Genomic DNA, 14,986 nt, shown 5'->3' with positions numbered 1-14,986 from the left:
TAGTGACTTTTCTTTTCCTGGATATTGCACCCCCATACACAACTTGTTGATACCTATCAGATAGCCAGTCTCTAATCCAATGCACTAATCTAATATCCAACCCCATCTGCTCTAGTTTGACTGTCAACTTATCATGAGGTACTCTATCAAAAGCTTTTGCAAAATCCAAGTATATTACTGTGTATCCTTCTCCTCTGTCCAAGGAAGCAGTCACTTTATTGTAATAAGTAAGTAGATTACTAAAACACGACCTCCCTTTAGCAAATCCATGCTGTCCATCAAAGATTATACCATTGTTGTCAACCCAACTCTGGATCCTAGTTCTCACAAGCTTCTCCAACAACTTAACCACAACACCTGACACACAGATAGGCCTATAGTTTGATGCTTGAGTTCGATCACCTCCTTTATGAAGAGGCACAATCTTGCCCTCCTTCCACTCTTTAGGGACTTGACCAAGTGCAAGACTCGTATTAAAAAAATATGTCAAGGCAGGTGTCAACTCTCTGGCACATTCCTTCAGAATACGCGGTGATATATTATCAAGTCCCACAGCCTTATTTACATCTAGTTTACTCAACTCCCCAAACACCTCTTGCTCACTTACAGTCAGTCTCTCCTCCCCATCATCAACTGCTCTTAATCTCTCCATGAAGTCACATTCACAAGATTGAAAGATCTTTATGAACTGCTCATTAAGTATCTCCACCACACATTCAGCAACAGCTGTCTTTATACCATTTCCTCCAATCAATGTCATCCTTCCATAATCATTCTTTCTTTTGCTGGCTACATATCGAAAGAACTCCCTAGGATTCTTTTTAGCTTCATTAGCTAACTGCTGTTCATACCTCTCTTTAGCTACTCTCACCAACCAAGTCACTCTCCTTGCCTGGTCTTTGTAGAACTCATGAAATTGGTTACTTCCACTTCTCTTATGCTGCCTCCACAATGCCCTTTTTCTCTGTATTGCATGCTTAATCTCTTTATTCATCCATCTCACACCTAACTTATTTAACCTTCTCACCCGTGGTATACATTTAGACATTGCATCCACTAAATATTTTTTGAAAATACCCCAAGCTGCATTGATCTCTTTTCCAGCTAACTCCTCATTCCATGCTACACCTGCAAGCTGTCTCCTGAGCTCTTCATAATCACCCACCTTGTGGTTCCACATATACCCTTTTTTCACAGGGGTCCTTGCACTGCTGGCAACCACCCAAGTAATCACCTCATGGTCACTTTCACCAATTGGTGGATGATTTGATACCTCATTGATAATTACATCCTCCGATGAGATGACCAAGTCCAAGACCCTTAATCCTCTTGTGCCCTCTGTTACATACTGTCTGAGGTAGTTATCCCTCAAAAACTCAAGAAACTCATTTTCTTTACTTCCAGTTGCTATCTCTTCATTCCAGTCTATATTGCCATAATTAAAATCACCCATAATGATCACCCTTTTCTTATTTGCTTGGCTTATTTGACTATACATTTCACTATCACCACCATCCACATTACCAGGTCTATAACAACATCCCACCAAGTATTTGATTCTATTCACCTCTATCTCACACCATACTGCCTCAAAACCACTGGCCCCATTTCCCTCTTGCATCTCTACCTTGTTTGGACATAACTCTTTCTCTATCATCAATAGCACTCCCCCTCCCTTTTTACCCCTTCTATCCTCACGAAACACATCATACCTTTCCATCTCTATTCCTGTCAGGATGTCATCCTCATCTAACCATGTCTCACTTATTCCGACAATCTCTGGGTGCACAGACGCAATTAGTGCAACCATTTCATCCGCCTTGTTTCTTATACTTCTAGCATTGGTATACAAACACAACAACTCATTTCTGGATCTACAGCTAGTTCCACTGATACCACTCACTCGATGTGATCTCTCCATGCTGGACTGGGGCCATTTCCCTTTCTGCTTCTTCATTTTAGAACCCTTTGCAATTCCATCTGTTTCCTTTTGATCCCTGATCATCCCATTACCTTCCTGCCTACACATTCTCTCACCTCCTCTTGGAGCATCCACCTTTCTCACGCTGTGTATCCCTGTCCACCCTGAGCCTCGCTGTTTCCCTGCTCCTCTTGCACACCCATTCTCTCATTTTCTATACTCATACCACTCACTCCCACATTCATTTCCACTCCTTCAATCTCTCCTCTCTTACTCTCCTGCTCTTCCACATCACTCCCCTCTCGATCTGATTCATTCTCTCTATTCACTTCTCTACCTTCCAGCAGCAGTCTCTCCAAGCGACTCACACCATAACCACTCAAATGCTGTCCATCGCTCCCATACAGCTCACTTCGTCCCTCAAACTCATTCCACACATTAACAAACTGTACTCCCATCTCCTCACACATTTCAGCCAGAATATCATTCATAATCATTGCTCTCCGCCTCATTTCACCACAATCATACCTAGGCAACACACTGACCACCCTTCCTGTCACACTATTCTCCTTTATCTTTCCAAGCAGTCTCCTGACATTCATTTTGACATGCTCTTTGTTCTCTCTCAAATCATTCGTACCAATTAATACAATTAACTCTTTTGCTCGTTCCCGCCTTATTAGTAGTGATCATCCTATATTTTTTTTAACCAAAAAAGTGATTAATTTCTATATATATTTTATTTGCTGCATATTATAGTCTGCAGATTTTCAAATGTTATATTAATGAATTTCTTCTTGCTTCCTAATTTTTCACTCATTCATTTGTAATGGCCAAGTGAGTAATTGAAAATCGCGTTTTTTTTAAAAAATGTTTGTGATATTTCTTATTAGTAGTGATCATCCTATATTTTTTTTAACAAGTGATTAATTTCTATATATATTTTATTTGCTCCATATTATAGTCTGCAGATTTTCAAATGTTATATTAATGAATTTCTTCTTGCTTCCTAATTTTTCACTCATTCATGCTCTCACTGTAGCAAATATCATTACAATGAACTTTCTCACTATAACACTTAACCAAAAAAACCCATTTATAAATTATTACCAATGTTGCTATTCTTAAGGAAATTCACTGAATGTTCCACTATAATCCGTGTGGTTAGCCTAGTGGCTTTGTGCTTTGCAACCATATGCCTGGGGAAGGCGTGTCCTGGGCTCGATTCCCGTCGATAACGTGAGGAGCTTAAGGATCTTCCTCAGCCATAGCCAAGTTAGCCGGTCTTGGGCGTGGACAGCAGGGTTTTTTCTGCCAGTTTATCTGGGGTTTTTCATCCTGCAAGCAGGCAAACCAGACCTGTGAACACACAGGCGCTGCAATCATAAAAATATGGCAAGGAAGGCAACGGGAAACCACCTTGCGTCATTATCTTCTTAGTAATCAGCTGCAACCCTCTCTTTGAGAGGGTTGCAGCTGATTACTATCAGTTCCACTATAACATCGAGGGAAGGTTTAATGAATTTCTTATAATTTTTTTTCCCTGTATAACAGTGAGAATTGACTGTACTGTACTTTATGTAATACCTTTATATTTGAAAACATTACCACTTAAAAATAAACAGAACCGATATGTATTCTTACATGATTACCATAAATATTCTTACATGATTACCATGATGAGATGTGTGTGATAAAAGGACCTCCCAGATGAGTCTTTGACTCCATGAGGTCTTGGGAAATAATAATAATAATAATAATAATAAGTTTCAAGCTGTTTCAGATCTTCCTCTTCAGTGAGCTTACCTTGTTGATTATGTGACTTAATTTCAATTTTTTATTTTGGTTAATTTACCTAACAAAAACCTAAAGTATTCAAGAACTATGTCCTAAATTCATGATCAGAAATGCGATTTGTTTCATTGGATCACATTTACCTAATAATATTGAGAAATTAGAAGTTACATGCTAAACTATAAAGCTGGAAATTAGGACCAACTTAGGAGATTACTATCTTGTCCCATAGTATCAGTTACTAAATGGAAAAGATATCAGCAGTGTATGGGAATCTTTGAAAAGTGCTTAAATAAGGCAGAATAAATAAGATGGGAGTGAAATGGACATGCAACTTCATTAAGGAAGAGATCCATATAATAAGAACAAGATCATGTGACAGGAACATTGTGAGAATAAGGGTGAGAGGAGCTATAAATATATAAAGTACAGGCTAGAAAAGTAATAAGTATTGTGTGAAAAACTAAATCAGGGTATGAAAAGAAATTGTCAGTTCAAGGTAGAGGTAATCCAAAAGAATTTTATTGTTATGTTACAAGTAAAAGAAAGAATGAATGTGCAGAATAACTCTACTGAATGTTACTCTAATGTCAGAAGCTAATGAGATTGTTCAGTTAACAAGTGCTCGGTTTGCTAAGATATATCAACTAGGTAACATGGTGTACAGTGGATAAGAAGGTAGAGGCACATGAGAATGAGGTTGAAGAGGTGTTGCATAACCTGGATAGCAATTTGGCAGTAGGGATGGATGAAATATCAGACATAACACACAGTAAGTGTAAAGTTAGCGCTTTGGTGTGATGAGGTTTCCAATGGCATATTATATTACCAGGTTTATGCTACAAGAAACTGATGAGGCTAGGAATCTCAGTGTAATGGTAGATAGGAATTTGAAGGAAATTGAAGTTCAAATGTCACATAGCAAAAACTGCAAATACAACTCAGAGGATAACTGTGATGTTGAATTAATGAATTTCTTATAATTTTTTTCCCCCTGTATAACAGTTAGAATTGACTGTACTGCAAACCTTAATATGTAAGGATAAGGTAGTCATTTTGTTTCTTTACAAGGCCTGAATAAGACCACTCCTGGACTCCTGTGTGCAGATTTAGTCTCCTGGGTTCAGAGCATATAAAGAAGCTGTGGAAGGGGTGCAAAGAAGAGTTACAAAGATTATATTGGGAGTATGGAATTTAGATTATGAGGACAAATTGGATGTGGACTACAGACTGGTTAATAGGAGAAAGAAGGGTGCTATGATAGAGCTCTATAAATTTCTGAATGAGTGTTATAGGATATCATCCAATTTTTGTTATATGAAAGGGGGAGAGAACACAGGGACATCCATGGAAGTTAAATTTATTTGCAGTTAAGAAAGGGATGAGAGCTAGATTTTTCTCTCATAGAGCAGTTGGTGAGTGGAATAGTTTGCCTGTTGAAGTGGTGAGTGCATCTAGTATGAATGAATTTAAGGGAGGTTATGACAGCTGGTTTGGATGATGTATAGCTTCCATCAGTAAGTCCTTGATTCTTGACCTCCTGGAGGTCTCACATTATCATAATATGATAAAATTCTTCAGATCTGTAAAGTAGTTTAAATTCTTTATATGTAGCACAACAGAGACCTGAGTGTGTCTCTCTCTCTTTCATACGATAGAATCATAATAATCTACCTCTCACTTTAAAAGAGTAGACTATTGTATAGTAGTTACATTTTTTACTATTTGCATTCTCCCCAAGTAAGTAGTAGCAGCCCCTTTTTTTTTTGGAAACTAATCTACATTTGATAGGTCATTTTTTATGACACTTGGTTTTCTAATTTATCTGTCGGCTAGTAAATTTATGTTGTTCTTTATAATTTACGAGTTCTCCACAAACTTTTCTTACTTATAGCTGCTATTGCTTCCTGTTGCAAATAAGCCTTCCTTTCTTGATCAAGAAACGACATTTTGATAATTATTTTGGTGTGGCATTTACAACAGTAATTTAAATCTTTAGCACCTTTGTAACACAGTTATAACTGCGATACATATTTTGATGGGATAACCTAGTTTCAAAACCCTATTTAGGTGTGAGAAACATTTACGAGGGGGGGGGGGGGGGTCTGGAAAGTTCTGATAAACACCTATAACAAAAATGACATTAAATCAACTGATATATTATTATTATTATTACCCAAGATCCCATGGAATCAAAGACTCATCTAGGAGGTCCTTTTATCATACATGCAACTCATCATACCATGCTTTAAACACACTCAAATTCTTTGCAGACAACAAGAAAGAACATACGAGGATATAAGAATATAAGAACATAAGTTGCCTTCATAACTCTGCTATCTAGTATGTTCTTTCTTGTGGTTATATCAGTTGTTTTAATGTCATTTTTGTTCTAGGTGTTTTTCATAACTTTCCGGACTCCTCCCCCTTCCCATACATGGGCTTTTCAACTGATGGTGATTCAACCAGTTTCATACAGAAATGACAGGGATTTCCTAACCACAAGCACATTTCCTCTCACACAGAATAGACAAACAATGAGAGAACACACGCATGCACACATTGCCAGACATAGCAAATTATATGGATAGGATTAATTGCTTTATCATTAAGTTTAAATTTTAACTTTCTTTTTAATCAGTTTATTGTTCTAATAAGAATTTTTCTATTTAAATAAATTAAACCCATTTCCTTTTCCATCCTATCCTATCTTTCTTTATATATTCCCCAGTGGCCTGCTCTGGCCAAGTAATTTGATCTCTTATAAATATAATTTTGGAAACAATAGAGTAATTATCCTATCTCCATAGTCTACTATGTTTGATTTTAGGGTGGAGAAACCTGAGCTTCCAAGAGGAACAACACTGCCACTTCCAAATGAGATTGACTAGCTCACTTTCAGTTGAAAACTTCTTATAAATAGATATTATTTATGGAAAATTTTCCATGTTACTACTCTAAATTAATATTAATTTTTTATGGCTATTATGGCTAAAGAAAAGTAGGCAAAGTAGCCATAAAAAATGAATACCTCTTATAAATGTTCCTTGAGTTTTAGATGGGATTTAATCATAGGATTTTTCCAACCAAACAGCACTGTTGCTACTGACTAACTACAGAATATGCCCACTTTATTTAGTTATGAATAATTTATTAATGCATGCTATTTTGTTTTTCTCCACATTTTAATGTAATCATAATTTTCATTCATAGGTTGCATACTTTGGTGATAGGAAAAAAGTTGTGGATTTCTTTAATAATATTGGGTTGCAGATATCTCCACATTATAATCCTGCAGACTTCATTGGTATGTTTTGTAATTAACTCTTATAGTTTTTATGCTTAGTGTATATGTATATATTAAATGACATATTGAATGGGAAATTGCTTTTTATAAGTGAAATATTTCTCTTATAGAGGATTTTTTAAAAATATTATTTCTAAAAGTAGTAAGAGGACTTGTTAAAAAAAAAAAATGTAATGCTTACCATTGTACTGGTTTTTCATTTCACTGTGCAGTTCTCATTAAGCATCTAGAAAGTCACTCATATTGCATCTGCTAAGATGCTATATGGACATATGCACTAATTGTTATTTTAATGAGCAGTATTTTTGTGTTGCTGTGTCCCCCATACAGGTACTGCAGGATGTACTGCTGGCTTATTTTCATAGCCAAAATATCCCTTGACATTGGATTGCTTATTAAAAATAAAACACAAATAGCTGTTTGTAAAGAGTGCATATCTAGAAGCTGTTACTCATCAGAAAATAAAGGCAGTAACTCCAACATTTGGTAACAGCTTCAGGTCAACCATGACAATTGTTACTAAATATAATCAAAACCAAATTGTCTTTTGTGAACCGTATGCTTTGAGAGGATAAATAATCATTTACTGAACAAATTTGATCGTTATCTTTTAGCACACAGTTATATTCTGAGTACAATATTTCCATGTTTTTCTCCTGTCATAATTGAGGTAAATGCATTTAATTTGCCAAGTTCTATTGCAAAGGTTGTCATCAATATGGATGTTTCCATTAATTTAATTTGCCCTTTAGCTGGAAAATTCTTGTTTTAAATCCTGTCTAGGATGTGAGAAACCTTTTATATGTTATTTTCAGAAAGGTGAATTATCAGACCATTCTTTGTCCTCCCAGAAATTCTACTTTTTTTATCCTATAAAACTAGCATACTGGTCAGACCACATGCAATTGAGAGACTTCATATGCTTGTTTTTTAGTTTCTCTGGATATAATTTTAACCATCCATTAATTTAAATCTGTAATAACAGTATGCACGTTGGCTGTCATAACTCAGAAAATAAAAAAAGTAGGTACACAGTTTGGCAGATGCTTCAGGTTTTTTTGACTATTAGAATTGCAGTCTGAATTAGATATTAGAATTTGCATGCTGTAAAAGGAATTAGAGATGATAAAGGTGAACTGGAGAAAAAGATATTGGAGTATGGAGTAATTACTTCGAAAAATTATTAAATGAAACAAGCAGTGATGACAGCACAGTGGTAAAAATCACTGACCAGGCATGCAGTCAGGAATATATATTATTATTATTATTATTATTATTTGACACCTCCAGGGAGTCCAAAGACTCATCGAGGGAGAGTGTGCCAACAGCATCGAACGATTGGTCCCCTTCCAACTACTAACCGCGCTCAAACTTACTTAACTGAGCCATTAGTAGCAGAGGCTCTACCAATCGACCAACCTTTGCCGGCGCATATATCCATATTTGAAGTAGAAAAAGCCACCAAAAGCCTGAAATGTGGAAAGGCAGCAGGAGTAGATGATATTCGACCAGAAATGCTTAAGTGTGGAGGTATAAAAGTCTTACAGTGGCTGCACTGCATAGTTCAGAAGGCCTAGATAGAGGGATGAATTCCAAATGATTGGAGTAGAGCTCTCATACCACCCATATATAAAAAGGGAAATATAACTGAATATGAGAATTACTGAGGGTTCCTGGTAAGATATTATTATTATTATTATTATTATTATTATTCAGGCCTCCATGGAGATGAAAGACTCATCATGGGAGGTCCTTCCTAAGAACATAAAGTCTGTCAAGACTCATTGAGGGGAGATCCCCCTAAGAAACACAAAGTCTATCATACCACTCCTTAAACTCATTGACCATTCTCACTCTCACCACTCCATCAGGCAATGCATTCCACGGTTCAGCCACCCTCCATGCAAAGAAACCACTCCTCACCCTCTTGCTCACAGTTTCCTTTCATAACTTCCAGGGATGGCCTCTTGTCATTACTCCTTCCCGCTGTTCAACCAAGCGAAAGAACTCCCCAGCGTCAACCCTGTAACCACCTCTCAACAATTTAAAAATCTCAATCATATCACCTCTCCTTCTTCTATCCACCAAACTCTGCTGTCCATATTCCCTCAGCCGATCCTCGTAACTATCCTTGTACAGACCTGAAACCATCTTTGTCATCCGTCTTTGTATCCTTTCCACAGTTAATTTATCCCCTTCAAATCCTGGAGACCAAATCTGAGAACAATAGTTCAAGTGTGGTCTGATCAGAGACTTATACAATGGAATGATAACCCTCTTATCTCTGCAGGTCAGTGTCCTTCTAATAATTGCAGCAATCCTCTGTGTTACCTTCACCACCTTTGCAATATGTCCCCTAAACTCTTGATCTCTGATCAAGATCAGATCTCTTGATCTCTTGTCTCCTCTACTTCCTCCAGCATAACTCCTCCCATAGAGTATGCTGCATCCCATCAATGTTTCCCAAACCTCAAGACCTTACATTTTGCTGCATTACACTGATACCCCCATTCATTTGTCCATCTATCTAGCTTATTCAAATCCTCTTGCAGGGCTACCACATCTGCACTATTACTAATAATCCTTCCTAGCTTCGCATCATCCGCAAACAACTGAATATCCCCTTGCAATGTCATTGATATAAAGGTTAAACAATATAGGTCCTAGTACTGAACCCTGTGGGACCCCACTTGTAACCCTCTGCCTCCTTGAAACTGCTCCACCATACACAACTCTCTGATACCTATCAGACAGCCAATCCTGAATCCAGTTGACCAATCTGACATCCAGACCCATGTGCTGCAACTTAAATATCAGCTTATCATGTGGCACCCTGTCAAATGCCTTTGCTAAGTCTAAGAAAATTGCAGTATATGCTTTTCCCTCATTTAACGTTCTTGTAAGTTTATTATAAAAGGCTAGCATATTACTGAAATATGAGCGCCCTTCCACAAATCCATGTTGACTCTCACAGATAACATTACCCTCATCTGCCCAATGTTGTATATGGTCCCTCACTACTTTCTTCAAGATCTTAACAACTACTGATGACACACAGACCGGCCTATAATTAGACACTTCCAGTCTGTTACCACCTTTATGCAATGGCACTATCTTACCTTCCTTCCATTCCCTGGTCACCTTTGCTGAAGCCAGACTTTCATTGAAAAGCCAGGTTAAAGGAACTGTCAATTCCGTGGCACATTCTCTCAAAACTCATGGTGAAATACCATCCATTCCCAAAGCTTTACTGACATCCAGAGTACTCAGTATCTGAAACACACTCTCCTCCTGTACCTCTAAACCTCGAACCAGCCCTATCTCTCTAGCATTAAAACTGACTCCTCTAGGATGAAATACTCCAATAAAGTGTTCATTGAACAATTCCACTATGTCCTCTGCATCAGTCACTCTGTTCCCATTTTTATCCCACAATATCATTCTTCCACAGTCATTTCTCCTCCTACTGGCCACATGGCTAAAAAATTCCCTAGGATTTTCTTTGGATCTTAGGGCCAACCTCCTCTCATATTCCAGTTTCGCTTTCCTTACCACACTAGTCACTCTTCTGGCCTGTGTCTTATATTCTTCATGCATCCTCTCTTCACCTGTCTCCTTATATCTCTTCCATAGCCTCTTTTTCGCATGCAATTCCTGTTTAATATTGTTTGTCATCCACTTTACTCCAAATTGTGTCCTCTTCTTCATTCGTGGTATACAACTTACCATTGCTGCTAACAAATATTCTTTCACAATTTCCCACGCACTAATGATATCCCGGCCTTCCAATTCCTCCCTCCATGAAACTTCCCGAAGTTGACATCTAAGACTATTATAATCACCATTACACTTGCTTTAGAATCTATCGAACACTTAAAAATATTCTTACAAGAGTATCAATCAGATACAAATTTTAAAGAAGTTCTAAAAACGTCAAAAGAACTAAGTGAAGAGATGGATGGAGAACAAGAATTTAAAACTGGTATGGAAGTTCGACAATGAAAGATGACACGACAATTTGACTACAAGTATCATGATGAAATGCCATAATCGCCAGAAGATAAATTTAGAGTGAATGTGTTTTATACACTTATAGACGTTGCAATGTGTTCGTTAATAGAATGTTTTGAACAACTAAAAACATATAATAATTTCAATTTCTTGTATAGATTCCTACAAATTAATAACGAAGATTTACGAAAAAATTGTGATGATTTAGAGATTCTCTTGAAGGACTGCGACAATAAAGATGTAAATGCAATAGAACTATATCACGAGTTATGTGCTTTACGGGATATTTTTCGGAAGGATAATTTAAATATTCAAAAGCCTTTCGATATTCTTAATTTTATTGTGTCCAATAATTTATCTTTCCCTAACTTTTCAATTGCTTTAAAAATACTATTAACCTTACCTGTTAGTGTAGTGAGCGGTGAATGTTCCTTTTCCAAGTTGAAATTGATTAAAACCTACTTAAGAACAAGTATGTCACAAAAAAGGCTTGTTAGTTTGGCGTTAACAGCTATTGAAAATGATATATGTGCAGAATTAAACATTAAGATCATTATTTCTAATTATGTGAATATGAAATCAAAAACCTTGAAATTTTAATAAAAAAAATTTCAAGTATATTTATGTAATTTTATTTATTTTCTGGTATTCTGTAAAGATGTCATTTTTTGAATACTTATATTAAATGTTCTAATTATTTCTGAATTCTTTTCTTATTTTCTCATCTATTTTGAGTTTCTTTTATTTTTCTAAAAGATAGTTCCACTTATAAAAATTATTAAAAAATTTTTACAAATTACTAAGAATTTAGTAACTTGTAAAATGTAAGAATTTTTTAAACTTTAGTTAAATTAAATTATAACTTTAATTAAAATTCATTTTAATTTTGTTAGCGATTCAGGTCGGTGAGAAGGCTATAATCCCTGTATCATTATATTCAAAGATTAAAGTGAAGTGGCTTTATCAAAATTTGCTTTAACTTTTGAGAATTTTTTGAATATTCTGGTTTTTAACGATTATCTTGCCTAGCCAACACCCCCGGTTCATTACATTTAGCGAACCAACGTGTGGCTGTTCCGTCAAAATTTATTTAAGAAATTTCAAATAATTTAAATTTTTATTATCGTAAAAGAACCACACTCTCCCGGATCGTTACAGGGGTGCTTAGATAAAAATTGCATGCGTGCGCCAAAGACCCTAGCGCCGGCTCTATATATAAACATATATTATAGACACACACACACACACACACACATATATATATATATGTTAAAGATACCAAGTTATTTTAAATATAAACCTGATTTTAAAACCAGGTTTATATTTAAAATAAATTGGTATCTTTAATATACATTATATCTAAGGTAAAAAACTTTCTACATATATATATACATATATGTATATATATATATATACATATATATATATACATATATGTATATATATATATGTATATATATACATATGTATTGATAGAGAATTGCGATGTACAAGATGGCAATGAGAGCGGTGATTTAAGAAAGAGAGAAAGCAACCATACTGAGAGAGAAAATGGTTTAAATGATAAAAATAATGAGGAATTATTTGTAGGAAGTGAGATCGCTAGGTTGCGTGCAGTGATACAAAATGCGCAGCCGCAATTAGAGCACCTGCAAAACTCTTTCCAGAGTGATTCGGCTAACGTAAAAAAACAGTGCAAGAATGAGAGAGTTTCTGAAATGAAGGAAAGAGTGTTGTATGGTGACTCGTTATTAAGAGGGGCGATAGTGTGATGGCAGTGTAACTAAATCGTACTTACCGGGTGCGAAATTTAAGGATGTAAGTGAGAGTATTAGAGTGCAAAAACAGAGGGTGAAAGAATTAATAATTGTGGTGGGTACGAATGAATTGAAAGGTGATAAATTTTTTATGAGAGAGGACTTGAAAGTATTGTTAAAGGTAGCGAAAGAAAAGAGTGACAGAGTTAGAATGGTTAGTCTGTTGCCGCGGTATGACAGAGAGGAGTTTAGGAGGAGGGCCATAATCGCAAATGACATTATGCACAGGTTATGCAGACGGTGTGGTGGGGAATTCGTGGACGTGTGGAATGAGTTTGAAGGGCGAAAGGACTTATACAAGAGGGATGGCCTGCATTTGAATGGACTTGGTGTGCGGAGACTGGAAAGAGTGTTGCCGAATGAAGTGAAAATGGATGGATGTGCAAAACCAGGGAAACTAGAACTACCAAGGAGGGAGGGGAATGGATATGCAGACATCAGTGAGACAGATGAGTGTAAGAATGTATATAATGTACCCGAGCCTGCACTAAGGACAAAAAATGGGAATGGGTCATTTAGAATAACGTATCAATATAGGGGTAGGACTAAGGGATCACTGCATTTCATGTATACTAATGCCAGGAGTATTAGGAACAAGAAGGAAGAATTTTTGGCCTTGATTGGCTCTTCCTGGCCACAGGTTATTGGCATTAGTGAAACATGGCTGACGGAAGAAGATATGGTTAGTGGGATAGAATGTGTAGGTTATAGTGTGTTTAGGAGGGACAGAGAGAATAAAATGGGGGTAGGGGTATTATTGATGATAGTTGATGAACTGCAGCCAAGGAGAATTGAAGTTGTATCACAGGATAGTGAAAGGAGCTCATTTGAGGCTATTTGGTGTGAGATTGAGACTGGCAGAATAAAATATACAGTTGGGTGCTGCTATAGACCATGATGGAATAGATGGTGGAGATAGTATGCATAGGGAAATTGATGAAATGAGTGGAAGGAGGGTAATTATTATGGGGGATTTCAACTATGGTAACATTGATTGGAAGGAGGAGAGGACACATGTGAGGAAGGAAAAGGATTTTATTCAATTATTAAGGGATAACTATCTGAGGCAGCATGTAATTGAAAATACTAGGGGTGTGAGAGTGCTTGAAATGGTAACAGCATCTGAGAATTTGACTGTAATGAATATGACCATGTTGCCACCTATTGGTGAGAGTGATCATAAGGTCTTGACCTGGGAGGTGGCTAAAGGTGTGGAATTTTTGATTAAGACAGGGTATATGTGGAATTACCGTACTGGCAAGTATGACAAGCTTAGGAGATTGCTTGGATCAGTGCCATGGCATGTACAACTGCAAGGGCTGGACGTCGATAGAGCATGGGAAGTGGTCAAGGAGCATTTACAGGAGGTAATGGCTGATTGTATACCTAGGGTCCGAATAGTAAAACAAGTAGGGGTTAAATGGATGAATAACCATTAAGCTTGAGCTGCAAAAAAAGAAACAACTGTGGAGGGAATATAAAGAAAGGGGTGACCTGCAGGCACACGAACGGTATAAAGTGCAGGCCAGAAAGGTAACGAGTGTGGTAAAAAAAGCAAAAGCGGATTATGAAAGGAAACTAGCTTTGCAAGCAAAAGAGAATCCAAAACAGTTCTTTAAATATGCTGGAAGCAAGAAAAACACGGCAAAATGATTTTAAGGAATGACGATGTAAGGAGGTCACTGAATCAGTCGATATAGTGGAGTTACTGAGCGCGCACTTTGCAAAAGCATATCATCCAGGTGGTGACATTGAAAAAGTGAAGGAACCATTAGTTTATATGGGAATAGTGATGAATGAAGTGGAGGTGACTAGTCTATTACAGAACCTTAATGTGAACACATCTGTGGGATTGGATGGTATACCGGCACGGGGTTTGCGTGAAGCGGCTAAAGAATTATCAGTGCCGTTGACCATGTTGTTTAATCTGAGTCTCAGGTCTGGCTTAGTCCCGAAGGTGTGGAAAGAGGGGAAAATAGTTTCACTGCATAAAGGAGGATCCAAGACTACGGTTGCAAATTACCGCTCGATCAGCATATCAGGAGTCGTTGTCAAGGTCTTAGAGAAAGTAGTCAAGGAAAAAATACAGGAATGGATTGATGAAAACGAGATACTGTACAGGGGACAGCATGGCTT

At 36.9% G+C, this 14,986-nt stretch overlaps 1 protein-coding gene across 1 annotated transcript in view; it reads left to right on the top strand.

Annotated features, from left to right (window-relative positions):
- LOC150107670 (uncharacterized) overlaps positions 1-14,986 on the top strand; it is a 115,945-nt gene that overhangs the window by 37,528 nt on the left and 63,431 nt on the right. Inside the window, exon 6 of the mRNA XM_090391455.1 lies at positions 6,929-7,022. Coding sequence (XP_090247581.1) covers positions 6,929-7,022 — 94 coding nt within the window. The remainder of the gene's footprint in view (positions 1-6,928; positions 7,023-14,986) is intronic.

The sequence above is a fragment of the Typopeltis vanoorti genome, chromosome 4 (assembly GCF_054136105.1).
Source record: "Typopeltis vanoorti isolate ZY-2024b chromosome 4, IOZ_Tvanoo_1.0, whole genome shotgun sequence".
Taxonomy (NCBI): Eukaryota; Metazoa; Arthropoda; class Arachnida; order Uropygi; family Thelyphonidae; genus Typopeltis; species Typopeltis vanoorti.
This window is presented reverse-complemented; position numbering and strand designations above follow the sequence as displayed.